The 13,020-nt window shown below is 49.1% G+C and overlaps 1 protein-coding gene across 5 annotated transcripts in view; it reads left to right on the top strand.

Annotated features, from left to right (window-relative positions):
• Window positions 1–13,020, top strand: part of PLEKHM1 (pleckstrin homology and RUN domain containing M1) — a 44,745-nt gene that overhangs the window by 12,323 nt on the left and 19,402 nt on the right. For all 5 annotated transcript variants that reach the window (XM_053660369.1, XM_053660365.1, XM_053660375.1 and 2 more), the window contains one exon: window positions 6,828–7,227. In XM_053660369.1, the coding sequence (XP_053516344.1) occupies window positions 6,828–7,227 (400 nt within the window). The remainder of the gene's footprint in view (window positions 1–6,827; window positions 7,228–13,020) is intronic.

The following is a 13,020-nucleotide window of genomic DNA, read 5'->3' as shown; positions in this document are numbered from 1 at the left end:
CCTTCTCTTCATCATGTGTTTTGCCTTTATCTTTCATGGGTCTTGTGATTGGAAAATTCCAGCTTAAGGTCATTAAGCCAGTGACCGTTCATTCTGTGTGGTTATTATGGGGAACTTGAGGGGAGAGGGTCAGGATGTACAGACCAGCACTGGACAGTGTGTGAGGAACTAGCACACACCCAGCCTTCTTAGCGCTGGGCATGAGGTTAGTCTCTGAGCAGCCACAGGGACCGGCCTTTCAGGGGGTGTGTGTTTCAGGGGTAGAGGTTCTCACCCACACTTATGAGTTCACTTGAGCTACTTTTATTATAGTACTTAAGTATAACTTAAAATCAGGTGTCAATGCTTTGTGCTTATAACTCATAACTATAAAAACATCTACAAGTTAAACATAAAAGTATAAAACACTAACCTTCCAAATGAAATGTACTGATGTGCTATTTCACTGAAATAGCAGTTGCAGTGGGCCTGGTGACTAGACAGTTGACTGCCAGAGTGGCTTCTTCTGTGTTTGTTGGGCCTGAATTATAATTACGCCTGAGAAGCCTGGGTGCATTCTGTTGGTAAAGAATGTGGTCTCAGGAGCCAGACCACCTGAGTCTTCCTTAACCAGCTTTCTGACCTGGGATGACCTGGGATGACCTGGGACAAGTTACACTGAGGTCTTTCTGACCTCGATGTCCTCACCTGTGAGATGGGAACAGTAATGTTCGAAGGAATGCCAGGAGGATGAAATGAGTCGAGACAGTGCTCAGAGCAGTGCCCGACTCACGGCAGGTGCCCGATAGGTGGTGTGAGCGTCGCTTACTGCCGAGCACTCCTGAGAGCCAGTAACCTCAGCCCTGCCGGTCCTTGCCTCTGTCAACACTGCTACAAGAGGCTGGTTTGCATGTTTCAGATGTTATCTGACATGCGTGAGGCCTTCCCTCGGAGGAAATGATTCTTAGTGTATGCAGCCCACCTCTGCGTAGTGACTGCCACATGCCGCCAGGCCCAGAGTCTGCACGTTCAGGAAAACCACAGGCTCAGAAAGTCTTGGCGGGGGTTCTGTGCACGGCGGCCACCTGGGGTCTCCAGGCCACGCTTCTTATTTATTTTCCCCACATACGCGTAGATACATGCGCACAGAACACACACTTTTCGGGTGGTTTTCTAAGTGCACAGAGTTGCAAAATTTTTGAACAAAATGTTTTGGAAAACCACTGCCCTGAGTCAGACAGAAGCGGATAGATGGTAGCAATTTCTACTGTTTAATTTCTGTTTCATTTCCTTCAAATTGTTCCACAGTTTTCTGTCTTTTGCTTTCCCTTCAAAATCAGATCTCTGGCACTTTTTCCAGTTGAGGCACCTGCCTCCCTTATTTTCATTGGGTCCCAAAGACCAGAACTGATTCTGGTCAAGTTCTCTGACCTGGATTTCACCTTGACCTTGGTTTTGATTTGGTGGGAGCTCTAATTTATCGCGCGCACTTCTTGCTTTTTTTGTGACATTTCTTTATGCATTGTCACTCATTCTAACACCCCGTCTACTCTATCACTGAAATCTTTCTTGTAGATTAGGACTCCTAACTGGTAACCACTTTGGTAATAACGCTCGTGAGTGTTTCCACCATTCTGCTCCTTTCTTTCCTGTTATATATGGAGGCTGAGCAGTCTTATCAATGATAATAAAATCAGCTACAATAACAAACTGGGGTTAACATTTATTGCGTGTTTAACTTGTGCCAGACATTCTACTAAGTATTTTACCTATATTATCTCATTTGATCTTTGTCGCGGTATAAAGGTAGGCTCTGTGTTACCATGCCTGTTCTGCAGGTAAGGGAATTAAATCTGTGGACCTTAGGGACCTACGGTGGGCTGCTTAGCAATGTGCTAACCAAGGCCAGCACTCTGGGTCCCTGCTTTTACTCACACCACCCCCTCCCAGGAGCCCACGAGGAGCTGGGATCTCCCGGGGGGGGGGGTTTGTCAAACATCTGCCCCACCCTTAGTTCTTTTTGGAATGTGTTCCCCTTCAGTCACAGTAGCTTGGATACATACAACTGGTCCGAAAATGCTCCTGCCTCCTTTGCCTGTGGAAATTGGCTCTTCGCTTCCAGAACTCGTCATTGCCTGTCCCCTGCAGCTGGCACTCCTGGATTTTTATTGGTCTGTCCTTATTTATTTATTTTATTATATTTTATTGATTATGTTATTACAGTTGTCCTAATTTTTCCTCTTTTGCCCCCCTCCACCCAGCACCCACCACCCCCTCAGGCAGTCCCCACACCATTGTCCACATCCATGGGTCATGCATATATGTTCTTTGGCTACTTCATTTCCTCTACTGTACTTTACATCCCCATGGCCATTCTGTAACTACCTGTTTGTACTTCTTAATCCCCTCTCCTTTCACCCATTCCCCCACACCCCCCTCCCATCTGGCAACCATCAAAATGCTCCCCGTATCCATGATTCTGTCTCTGTTCTTGTTTGCTTAGTTTGTTTTTTAGATTAAGTTGTTGATAGATATGTATTTTTGCCATTTTATTGTTCATAGTTTTGATCTTCTTTGTCTTAAATAAGTCTCTTTAACATTTCATATAATAATGGTTTGGTGATGATGAACTCCTTTAGTTTTTTCTTGTCTGGGAAGCTGTTTATCTGCTCTTTGATTCTAAATGATAGCTTTGCTGGGTAGAGCAGTCTTGGCTGTAGGTCCCTGCTTTTCATGACTTTGAATATTTCTTGCCAATCCCTTCCAGCCTGCAAAGTTTCTTTTGAGAAATCAGTTGACAGTCTTATGGGAACTCGTCTTTAGGTAACAAACTACTTTTCTCTTTCTGCTTTTAAGAGTCCCTGTTTATCGTTACCCTTTGGCATTTTAATTATGTTGCTTCTTGGAGTGGTCCTCTTGGCATCCATCTTGTTTGACATTCTCTGTGTTTCCTGGACTTGAATGTCTATTTCCTTCACCAAATTAAGTTTTCTTTTATTATTTTTTCAAACAGATTTCCAATTCCTTGCTCTTTCTCTTTCCCTTCTGGCATCCCTATGATGCGAATGTTGGACTTCTTGAAGTTGTCCCAGTGACTGTTCATGCTATCCTCATTTTTTTGGATTCTTTTTTCTTCTTGTTGTTCTGATCGGTTGTTTTTTGCTTCCTTATATTCCAGAACATTGATTTGATTCTTGGCTTCATCCACGCTCTTGTTGTTTCCCTATAAACTGTTCTTTATTTCAATTAGTGAATCCTTCTTTTCTGACTGGTTTTTATCCTGCTGAGGTCCTCACTAAGCTCCTTGAACATCCTTATAACCAGTGTTTTGAACTCTGCATCTGGTAGATTGCTTATCTCCATTTTGTTTAGTTCTTTTTCTGGAGTTTTGATCTGTTCTTTCATTTGGGCCATGTTTCCTTGTCTCCTCATTTTGGCAGCCTCCCTGTGATCGTTTCTGTGTATTAGGTAGAGCTGCTATGATTCGCTGTCTTGGTACCATGGCCTAACGTAATAGGTGTCCTGTAGGGTCCAGTGGCACAGCCTCCCCTATCACTCACACTGGACACTCGAGGTGTGCCCTTCATGTGGTCTGAGTACACCCTCCTCTTGTAGTGGAGCCTTGGTTGCTCTTGGCAGATCAATGGGGGCGGATATACCCAGGCCAGTCATCTCCAAGGCAGGTCAAACAGTGTTAGCCAGGTTGATGGAGTCTCCGATACAGCAGCAGCTTGCTGGCTCTGTGGGGGAAGGTATAGAAAAGGGACAATGCACTTTGCTCTCCCCGATACCAGACACGTCACTCTCTCCCTATATGCCACTGGTGCCTTTCAAGCTGCCAGTCTGGAGCTGGAGCTCAGAGGGGGCGAGTCTGAGTAGGTGAGACTGTGCGTGGGTTCTTTAAGAGGAAGCACTCGGAACTCTAGCAGTTTCTTCCACCAATTCAATTCCCGCTGGGTTTTGCAACCAGAAGTTGTGGGGACTTATCTTCCTGGCACTGGAACCCTGGGCTGGGTGGCCTGGTGTGGGGCTGGGACTCCTCACTCCCAAGATATCCCTCCCCAGTTTTTATCTACCACATGGGGACGTGTGACCAGCCCTTTCTGCACCTGCGCCCCTCCTACCAGTCTGGGTGAATGTGGATTTTTTACTTCTGTAGTTGTCAGACTTCCACTCAACTCAGTTTCTGATGGTTCTGAGACATTGTTGTTCTGTGTTTTAGTTGTAATTGTGATGTGGTGTGTGAAGAGGTGAACCATGTCTGCCCACACTGCCATCTTGACTGGAAGTCAGTCTGTTTTTAGAGCGAGGCCACAGAGTGAGAACTAGCACCCGCCTGCCTCCCCCGTAACTACTCCACCAACACAGTCACACCTTTCTCTGATAGGTACCTTTTCGTTTATTAAGATATGACTCACATACCATAAAATTCACCATTTTAAATGTGTAATTCAGCAGTTTTTAGTATATTCACCAGGTTGTACGACATTGCTACTGTGGAATTCAAGAACACTTTCACCGCCTGTAAGGGAACCCCTTACCCATCGACTGTGGATTTGCCTACTTCCGACGTTTCACATTAGTGGAGTCATGTAATACATGATGTTTTGTCACCGGCTTCTTTCACGTAGTATGTTTTCAAGGTTCACCCATGTTTTAACATGTATCGTGGCTGAACAATGTTCCACTGTATGGATGTATCACAATTTATTCACCTATTTATCAGTTAATGGACAGTTGGGTTATTTCCCGCTCTCTGACCATTATGAATAATGTTGCTAGGAACATTCATGTACAAGTGTTTGTGTGAACACATGTTTTTAATTCTCTTGGGTATATACCTATTAGTAGAATTCCTGAACCATATGATAACTATATGTTTAACTTTTTGAGGAATTACCAAACCGTTTTCCACAGAGGTTACACCATATTACATCTCTGCCCGCAGTGCCTGAGTGTTCCAATTTCTCCACATCTTTGTCAACACTTGTTATTCTCTGTTTTTCTTATTCTAGCCATCCTAGTGGGCACAAAGTAGATCTCATTGTGGTTTTGACTTGTACTTCACTACTGCCTAATGATTTCGAACATCTTTTTATGTACTTATTGGCTATTTGTGTATCTCTTTGGAGTAATGTTTATTCATATCTTTTGCCTATTTTTAAATTGGATTGTCTTTTTATTACTGAGTTGTAAGAGTGCTATATATTCTGGATACTGGACTCTTATCAGATATATGATAATACTTGCATATAAAATATGCAAATATTTTTCCTATTCTATGGGTTGTCGTCTCACTTTCTTGGTGGTAGTACCCTTTATAAGCATGAAAGATTTTTTACTTTGATGAAGTCCAATTTATCTGTTTTTTATTGGCTGCCTACACATTAGATGTCATATCTAAGAAACTGTTGCCTGACCCAAAGATATGAAAATTTGTACTTGAGTCCTTCTAAGAGTTTCATAGTTGTTGTTCTTACTTTAGGTCTTTGATCCATTTTGAATTGATTTTTTTAACATGGTATGAGATAGGGGTCCAACTTCATTATTCTGCATGGAACTGTTCACTTACCTCAGCACCATTTGTTGAAAAGACTGTTCTTTCCCCATCAAAATGTCTTGGTGCCCATGTTGAAAATCAATCGCCCATAAATGTATGGGTGGGTCACCCATTGACTAGAATGTCTTGAAATGTTGTTCAGGGTTAAGATGGTGTAGACAAGATCAGAGCTCAGCCGGAAGATGACCAGGTAAACACTTGAGCTCTAAAATTTCAGTTTTCATAAGCCCATGTTAATTAAGAGGAGTGCGATGTGTTTTCTGGACACAGAAACACAGATGTGTTTCTGGCCCAGGCTGAGCTGCGAGGGCAGGTGCGTGCAGACTTCTGGGCTCTGGACAGTGTTGTTGGATCCCAGCCTGCATTGGTCGATGATGGAGTCAACCAGGTTCATAAGCAGAAGCAGAGCCAGCTAATAGGTTTATTTCGGAAACAGAACTTGGATTCTCAGAAACCTTAGGAGAGGGAGGGCGGAGCAGCCACCAGCCAGTGGCTACAGCCACATTCCAGAAGGCCCAGAAGTGTGTGTATATGTGTGTGTGTGCACGTAGGCCACAACATTGGCTTCCTGAGGCCCCAGAAGCAACACTTAGGGGCAGGAAGAGCCAGTCCCTGGGGAGGAGTGAGCAGGGGCACACCTCGTGTACACTTGTGGACACACTCACACGCCTGTGTTCACTGATCCCTAGCAGCAAAGTCTGGGCATGGGAGCCTCCTCTGACTCCATGGCCAGCCCAGCTCTGGGGTGGACCAGCCCTTGCACCTCACCCCAACCCTGCTGCCCAGTTACTGTACTGGGAGCAAAGTCAGTCCTCACTTCCGCTAAGTGTCCTGGGGGTGGAGTCCTGGTGCCTCAGTGCTCTTGGGGAGCCCAGCTCTGGGACAGTGTTCACGGGCCTGCGCTGCAGTCGGCTTGGGGAAATGATTGCCCCCATAACCACTCATATGGCCGAGCAAGCTCTCCAGTCAGCCTGTGCAAAGTAAAGGCACTGAGTTCCCATTCCCATTCGCATCAAGTCCTGTCTCCCTGCTCTCTGAGCTTTACACCTGAGACCCTGGGCTGCACAGCGCCCCTGCCCACCCTCTCTGCCTGGGTCCTAGCTGGGGACAGACTGGCGGGGAGGGTCTGAGGAGAGCTGTGTGAGCAAAGGAGGGCAATGGACGATGACGACAGTGTTGTTTCTTAAATCCCAGAACAGCAGTTTTCCACTCCTACCACTGTCCCCAGGGCCTTGGGCATTCCAGCTGACAACCTGTCACACAGGATTCTTTGTTTGAAACCTTCTAGGGTGTTGTCGGAGTTCAGCAAAGCCCAGGTAAACTCTGTGCCAACCAACGGACTGAGCCAAGAACCGGGGATCCCCACACTGGAGGCCTCACTGTCCCTCCATGGCGCCCGCCTCGACACCAGCACACACCTGCACTTCGATGCACCTGCAGAGCCCCTCCCTCCCCGAGCAGCCTCTGGGGCCGGGGATGGTGGCCACACTCAGGAGCCACCTTCCCAGACACCTGGCTCCCTGGGCTTGCAGCATCTGGGCACTGACCGTGCTGTCACTCTGGGAAGCACATCAGACCAGCAGCCTTCTGGTCCCGTGAGAGCAGTCGGCCAAGGGAGTGGCCAGCAGAAGCCTTCGGTGGGTGGCGGAGCTGCACTGAGCCCCACGGTTTCCTCCCCAACCAGTCCGGTGAGTGGGACAGGCTGTTCTGGGGGTGGGGGGTCCTGGTGAAATGTCTCTGCCTTCTCCCCACTTACCCCGTCTGCCTGCGTGGTGTTAGTGTGAACAGCACCGTGATGACAGAGCTAATGTTTCTCGGTGTGTGAGTGGCGGATGCCGTGCCGCTCGGTTCCCAGGGGTTCCTCCTGTTTATTATCTTCACGTTGCCCCTGGGAGAAGATCTCATTTCACCGCAGAATCTCCACTCAGCTGCTGACGCTTAACACCTCCGGGCCTTGGGCGAAAGGCACGTCATCTCCCTGGACCTTGGTCTCCTTCTCCTCACTTGTGATTAATTCATCAGTATTTTTATCTAAAACCTTTGAAAATACTCATTTTGCAACATGATCCAGATTTAGAGCTGTGCTATCCAGCCATGGCTGGTGTGGCTCAGTGGGTTGAGTGTCGGCCTGCAAACCAAAGAATCACCAGTTCAGTTCCCAGTCAGGGCACATGCCTGGGTTGCGGGCCAGGTCCCTGGCTGGTAGGGTGCAAGAGACAACCACGCGTTGATGTTTCTCTCCCGCTCCGCCTTCCCCTCTCTCTAAAAATAAATAAATAAATAAAATCCTTTAAAAGAGAGAAGGAAAAACAGGACTGTACTATCCAGTTTGACAGCTACCGGCCACGTGAGGCTGCTGAACACCTGGAACGTGGCTGTCGAATTCGGGTGAGCTGTGTGAGGCGCACAGTGGGGTTTGAGGACTTAGTGTTGGAAAAAGAATGTGAGGCTTCTCATTAGTATCAAAATGAAAAGTATTTGGGTCAATTGGGTGAAATAAAATACATTATTAAAATCAATTTCACCTGCTTCTTTTTACTTTTTTTAAAACGTGGCTACTAGGACATTTTTTTAAAGATTATTTATCTTTAGAGAGGGGAAAGGAGGGGAAAATATCGGGAGAGAAACATCAGTGTGTGGTTGCCTTGCACACACCCCCTGCTGCGGAACTGGCCTGCAACCCGGGCCTGTGCCCTGACTGGGAAGCAAACCGGCAACCCCTTGGTTCCCAGGCTGGCGCTCAATCTACTGAGCCACACACACAGCCAGGGTTGGCTCGTGAATATTTAAAATGACACGTGTGACCCATGTTGTGCTTCTGGTGAACAGCACCCCCCCCCAGTAAGCCAGTGCGGTTTGTAGGTCACCGGAGGCACGTCGGTCCTGGGAGTGGCCGTGGGCCGTGGGGCTGAGCGCCAGTGGCCCTGAGGAGCCGCAGTCAAGCCCCTGCACCCAGGCCGTCGCTTGACGTGTGTTTTTGTGTCACGGAATGCAGAGGTAGGGACAGCGCGCACGTGTGCGGTGGACTTGTGAAGCATGGAATTTACCCCGGCCGCTGCCTGGGGCTCAGGTCGGCAGTGGTCTCGCTCTTCAGCTCCGTCCATGCACGTCTGTCCTTGGGACAGTAGCCTCCAGATCCTATAACCCAGGATGGGACCGGGGCCATGAAACAGATTAAAAGAGGCACATACACACACCCTTTTAAAACAGCTTTACGGCAATATAACTCACACACCATACAATGCACCTAATTATAGAATTTTTTTTAGTATATTCACAGGGATTTGCAACCATGACCAATCTCCAATTTTAAAACCTTTTTATCTCCCATCGAAGAAATCCCCGCCCACTAGCAGGCACTCTCCAGCCTTCTCCCCTCCCCCGCCTTATTCCCCGCAGCCCCCGGCAACCACTCGTCTGCTCCGTCCGTAGATATGCTCTTCCGGACATGTCACATGGTAGAATCTTATAACACGTAACCCTTTGAAGTCGGTTTCTGTCAATTAGCGTAATGTTTTAAGGTTTGTCCATGTCATCGCATGCGTCCCTGCTCCATTCCTTTTCACTGCTGAGTGGTATTTCATTGTAGATTTGATCATATGAATACATCACGTTCTATTTATCCTTCATTAGCTGATAGACATTTGGCGGGTCCCCCCACCGCTTCTTGGCTGTTACGAATAATGCTGTGATGCACACTCATGTACAAGGTTTTGGGTGGGCGTGTTTTTGAATCTCTTGGATGCACACCTGGGGGTGAAGTCCGGGATCCTGACTCCGTTTACCCGTCTGAGGAGCTGCCAGACCGTGTTCCAGGGCAGGCGCCCGCCTTGCATTCGCACCAGCAGTGACTTCCTCTGCGTGCTCACCGGCAGCTCTGATCGTCGTCATTGTCGTCGCCACCACTCTAGTGGGTGGGAAGTGGCATCTCATCACGGCTTTGATTTGCATGTCCCTGATGGTCGGTGATGTTCAGCATCTTTTCACGTGCTTATTGTCATTTCGGTATTATCTTCTGTAGAGAAATGTAGTCAGAACCTTTGTCCAGGGTTATCTGTCTTTTTATTATTGAGTTATAATAAGGTTTTCTTCTTTTACTTTCTATTGAATTTATTAGGGTATCATTAGGGTGTCATTCTGGATCCTAGACTCTTATTAGATATGTAATTTGCTAATATATTCTCCCATTCTGTGAGTTGGTTTTTTGCTTTTTTAAAATTTTTTCAGATCTTCACCTGAGGATCTTTTTATTGATCTTAGAGAGAGAGGAAGGGAGAGAGAGAGAGAGGAGGAGGAGAAGTAGAGAGAGAGAGAGAAACATGGATCGGTTGCTTCCCATATGCTCCCCAACCAAGGATCAAACCTGCAATCTAAGTATGCACCCCAACCGGGGATCGAACCAGCAACCTTTTGGTGTATGGGACAGTGCTCCAACCAACTGAGCCACCCAGCAAGGGCTCTTTTCACTTTCTTGATCGTATCATTTGCAGCATAAAAGTCTTGAATTTTGGTGTAGTCTGATTTATCTATTTTTTTCTTTGTTGTTTGTGCTCTGGGGTTGCATCTAAGTCCCCATTTCCTAGCCACGTGATGAAGATTTACTCCTGTGTGTTACTCTAAAATTTTTATAGTTTTAGTTCTTTTTTTGTATTTTTTTATTGTTGTTCTTAGTCCGTACATTTCGATCTGGGGTCCATTTTGAGTTAATTTTATATGTGGTATAGGCTGAGGCCCCGCCGCATCATTTGCATAGCCAATTGGAGCAGCGCTGTTTCTCGGCCAGACTCCCACGTCCCCCTTTTAGAAAGTTCTGGGACGTGACGCATTGCAGGCACCCAGCCCCTCGGGTGCCCCTCAGCGAGCGATCACACGTGACATGCACTCTGTGGCCGCCACCCAGATTGGGGCGGAGAGGATCTGCAGCCCATCAGAGGAAACCAGAGGTTCATTCTTCCTGTCGCTGAACTTGATGTAAATGGGGTCCTGCAGTGTCTACTCATTTGCTTCTGTCACTGAAAATTATGTGTGAGATTCGCGAACTGCACATGCAGCGTGGGGCTGTAACCTGGTCTTTTCTGTTGCTCTGTGGTATTTTTTATAGTAAGAATGTACCGTGATGTGTTTCTCCATGGTACCGCTCACAGACATTTGGGCTGTGTCCAGGTTTGGGGTTATCATGAAGAAAGCCACTGTGTACAACCTTGTACTTGCCTTGCGGTGAGCCCCTTTACTCATTTTTTTAACTATGATTTTTAATTTATTGATTTTTAGAGAGAGAAACATTGACTTTGTGTTCCACTTATTGATGCATTGACTGGGCGATTCTTGTACCCACCCTGACCGGGGATCGAACCCGCAACCTTGGCGTATCGGGATGATGCTCTAACCTGCTGGGCTCCCCGGCCAGGGCCCCGTGCCCCGTTTCCGTGGGTATATATGTAGCAGTGGAATTGCTGGGTCTTGGGTAGCGTGTGTTTTAGCTTTAGTACGCACTGCCGAGGTTGCTGGCGGTGCTTGTGCTGTGTGGTCCTCGCATCGGGTACGTCAGCACTGCCCTTTCTGCTCACCGGCTTCTGACCCCCTGGCCTTCTTGCAGCTCCTGACGGAGCAAGTTCCTTCCAGCCCCAGGCATTTCCCCGTCCGTGCCCTCTGCCTGGACCCTCGTCTGACTCACTCCCTCTCCACACTGTCCTCCCCGCTGGCCCCTACCACCCGACTTCAAAGCAGCTGCGGCTCTCTCTCCCATTTACCGGCTTCACTGTGTAACTCTCATCACCGTGTGAAATTGCAGTATCTCTCTCCTCGTCTGCTTGTTTGTTTTCTGTCTTCCTGACTAGCCTGTTGGCTCCATGACATGAAAGGCTGTGTGTTCACTTCTGTATTGTCAGCTCCAAGCACTGTACCTGGGAGAGAGTGGGTATCCGTTAATAGTTCTCGAACTCTCAGGGGACTCTTGAAATGCCAGCTTGTAAGTTTACCCTGAGAAGCGCACCACCAAGTGCAGGGGTGGGCGGTGGGCCTGGCCAGGGCAGACCCCGCCTCCTGCGGGCCTCAGGGGAGTCTGGCCGCAGCAGGGTTGCTTGGGTAACGTGGACCCCAAGTCCCCGCTGCTGCTGAGTCAGGTGCGAGCTCCTCAGACGGGCACCCACATCCCCAGGGGCGCTGTGGGCCCATTCATTGCTCCACTGGGTGGTCACCAGGCGCCACTGTGTGGCTGCCTGCCCGCACCGGCCTGGTGGGCTCCGTGCCTTGTGCAGGGTCAGGCTGTGCCCTGGGTGCTGCCTCCAGGGTCCTCAGCTTCCTGCGCTCCTGTCGCTGAGTCACTGCTATTTGTTTACCACTTCGGGAGGGGAGTTCACGGCCAAGTTTTCTAATCCCAAGCGCCATTCAGTCTTCCTTTAAAATTTAAAAAAATTCATTCAGTTCAAAGCAACAGTGCCTGGTACAGGAACGGCACGGACAGACAAGGGCCCTGCTCTTTGGGTACAGACACCAGGTCCGATGTCGTGATTACACTGTGGGAGCGCGGGGAAGGAAAGGCGCAGGGCGTGGGGAGGCGTGGGTCGGTCGCTCAGCCTAGTTGTGGAAGGCAGTCTGCAGCCTGGGAGCTGGCCCCAGTCACAGCCCTCACGGGCCAGCCTCCTCCAGCACTCGCTTCCCTCCCCCAGGCAGGGCAAAACACGCCTTTCTGATGGCTGTCCAGAGACCTGGTATCCCACTCCCGGGCCAGACTCCTCTCGGGTGAGCTGTTGCGTAAAGTGTCCCAGTTGCCTTCAGTACCTCCAGGTGGCATTCCTCTGTCTTGGGTCCCTGGCGGCAGGCGCTGCTCTGACCGAGATCCTTGGCCATGGTGATTCAGGGGCAGGGAACTGGCCAGACGCGGGCGCCCAGGAGAGCAGGAGGTAGTAGGAAGGCCGTATGAAAGGGGTGGGAGGAGGACGATCGTGGTGCTTCCTGCCTTCCCCTGCCGCCCTCTCTGCTTTGGAACCAGGGGCCCTGGCGCAGGGCACAGCTGCAGGGCTGGGTCCAGGCCCGTGTATAGAAGCTCTAAGGACCCAGTGTCCCCGCTGTTTCTCTCCAGTGCTTAAGGGCACAAAAGGTTTTCCTTAAAGTACTGTTCCCTGGTGGCTAACCTGTGGTCCTTGGAGCACGGCTGCCCCTTCCCCAGTAGCCTCCCCCACCCGCCGCCGTGGACAGAGGTGCCCTCCCCAGGGACCGTGCACCATGTCAGAATGCGCATGCGCCTCCTTCCTTCCCGTTCCCTCGCCCCGCCCTTGTCATTCTATGTTAAACATGTTTGGAAAGTCAAGACCTGTGCTTTCATCCGTTCTGACTGCACCGAACAGCGTCATAGGTCCTGGGATGGGAGTCAGACGAGGATGCCCCGGGAGCCCAGCTGGGCAGTGGGAGGAGGGCGGGCCAGGGGTGAAGAAGGAAAGACTCCGGGAGGAGGCAGCAGATCAGGGGTCCCCGGTCCCCAG

This window comes from Artibeus jamaicensis, unplaced genomic scaffold (genome assembly GCF_021234435.1).
Source record: "Artibeus jamaicensis isolate MK-2021 breed Jamaican fruit bat unplaced genomic scaffold, CSHL_Jam_final contig_2259, whole genome shotgun sequence".
Taxonomy (NCBI): Eukaryota; Metazoa; Chordata; class Mammalia; order Chiroptera; family Phyllostomidae; genus Artibeus; species Artibeus jamaicensis.
Note: the sequence above shows the minus strand (reverse complement) of the source record. Positions and strands in the feature narration are given on the sequence as shown.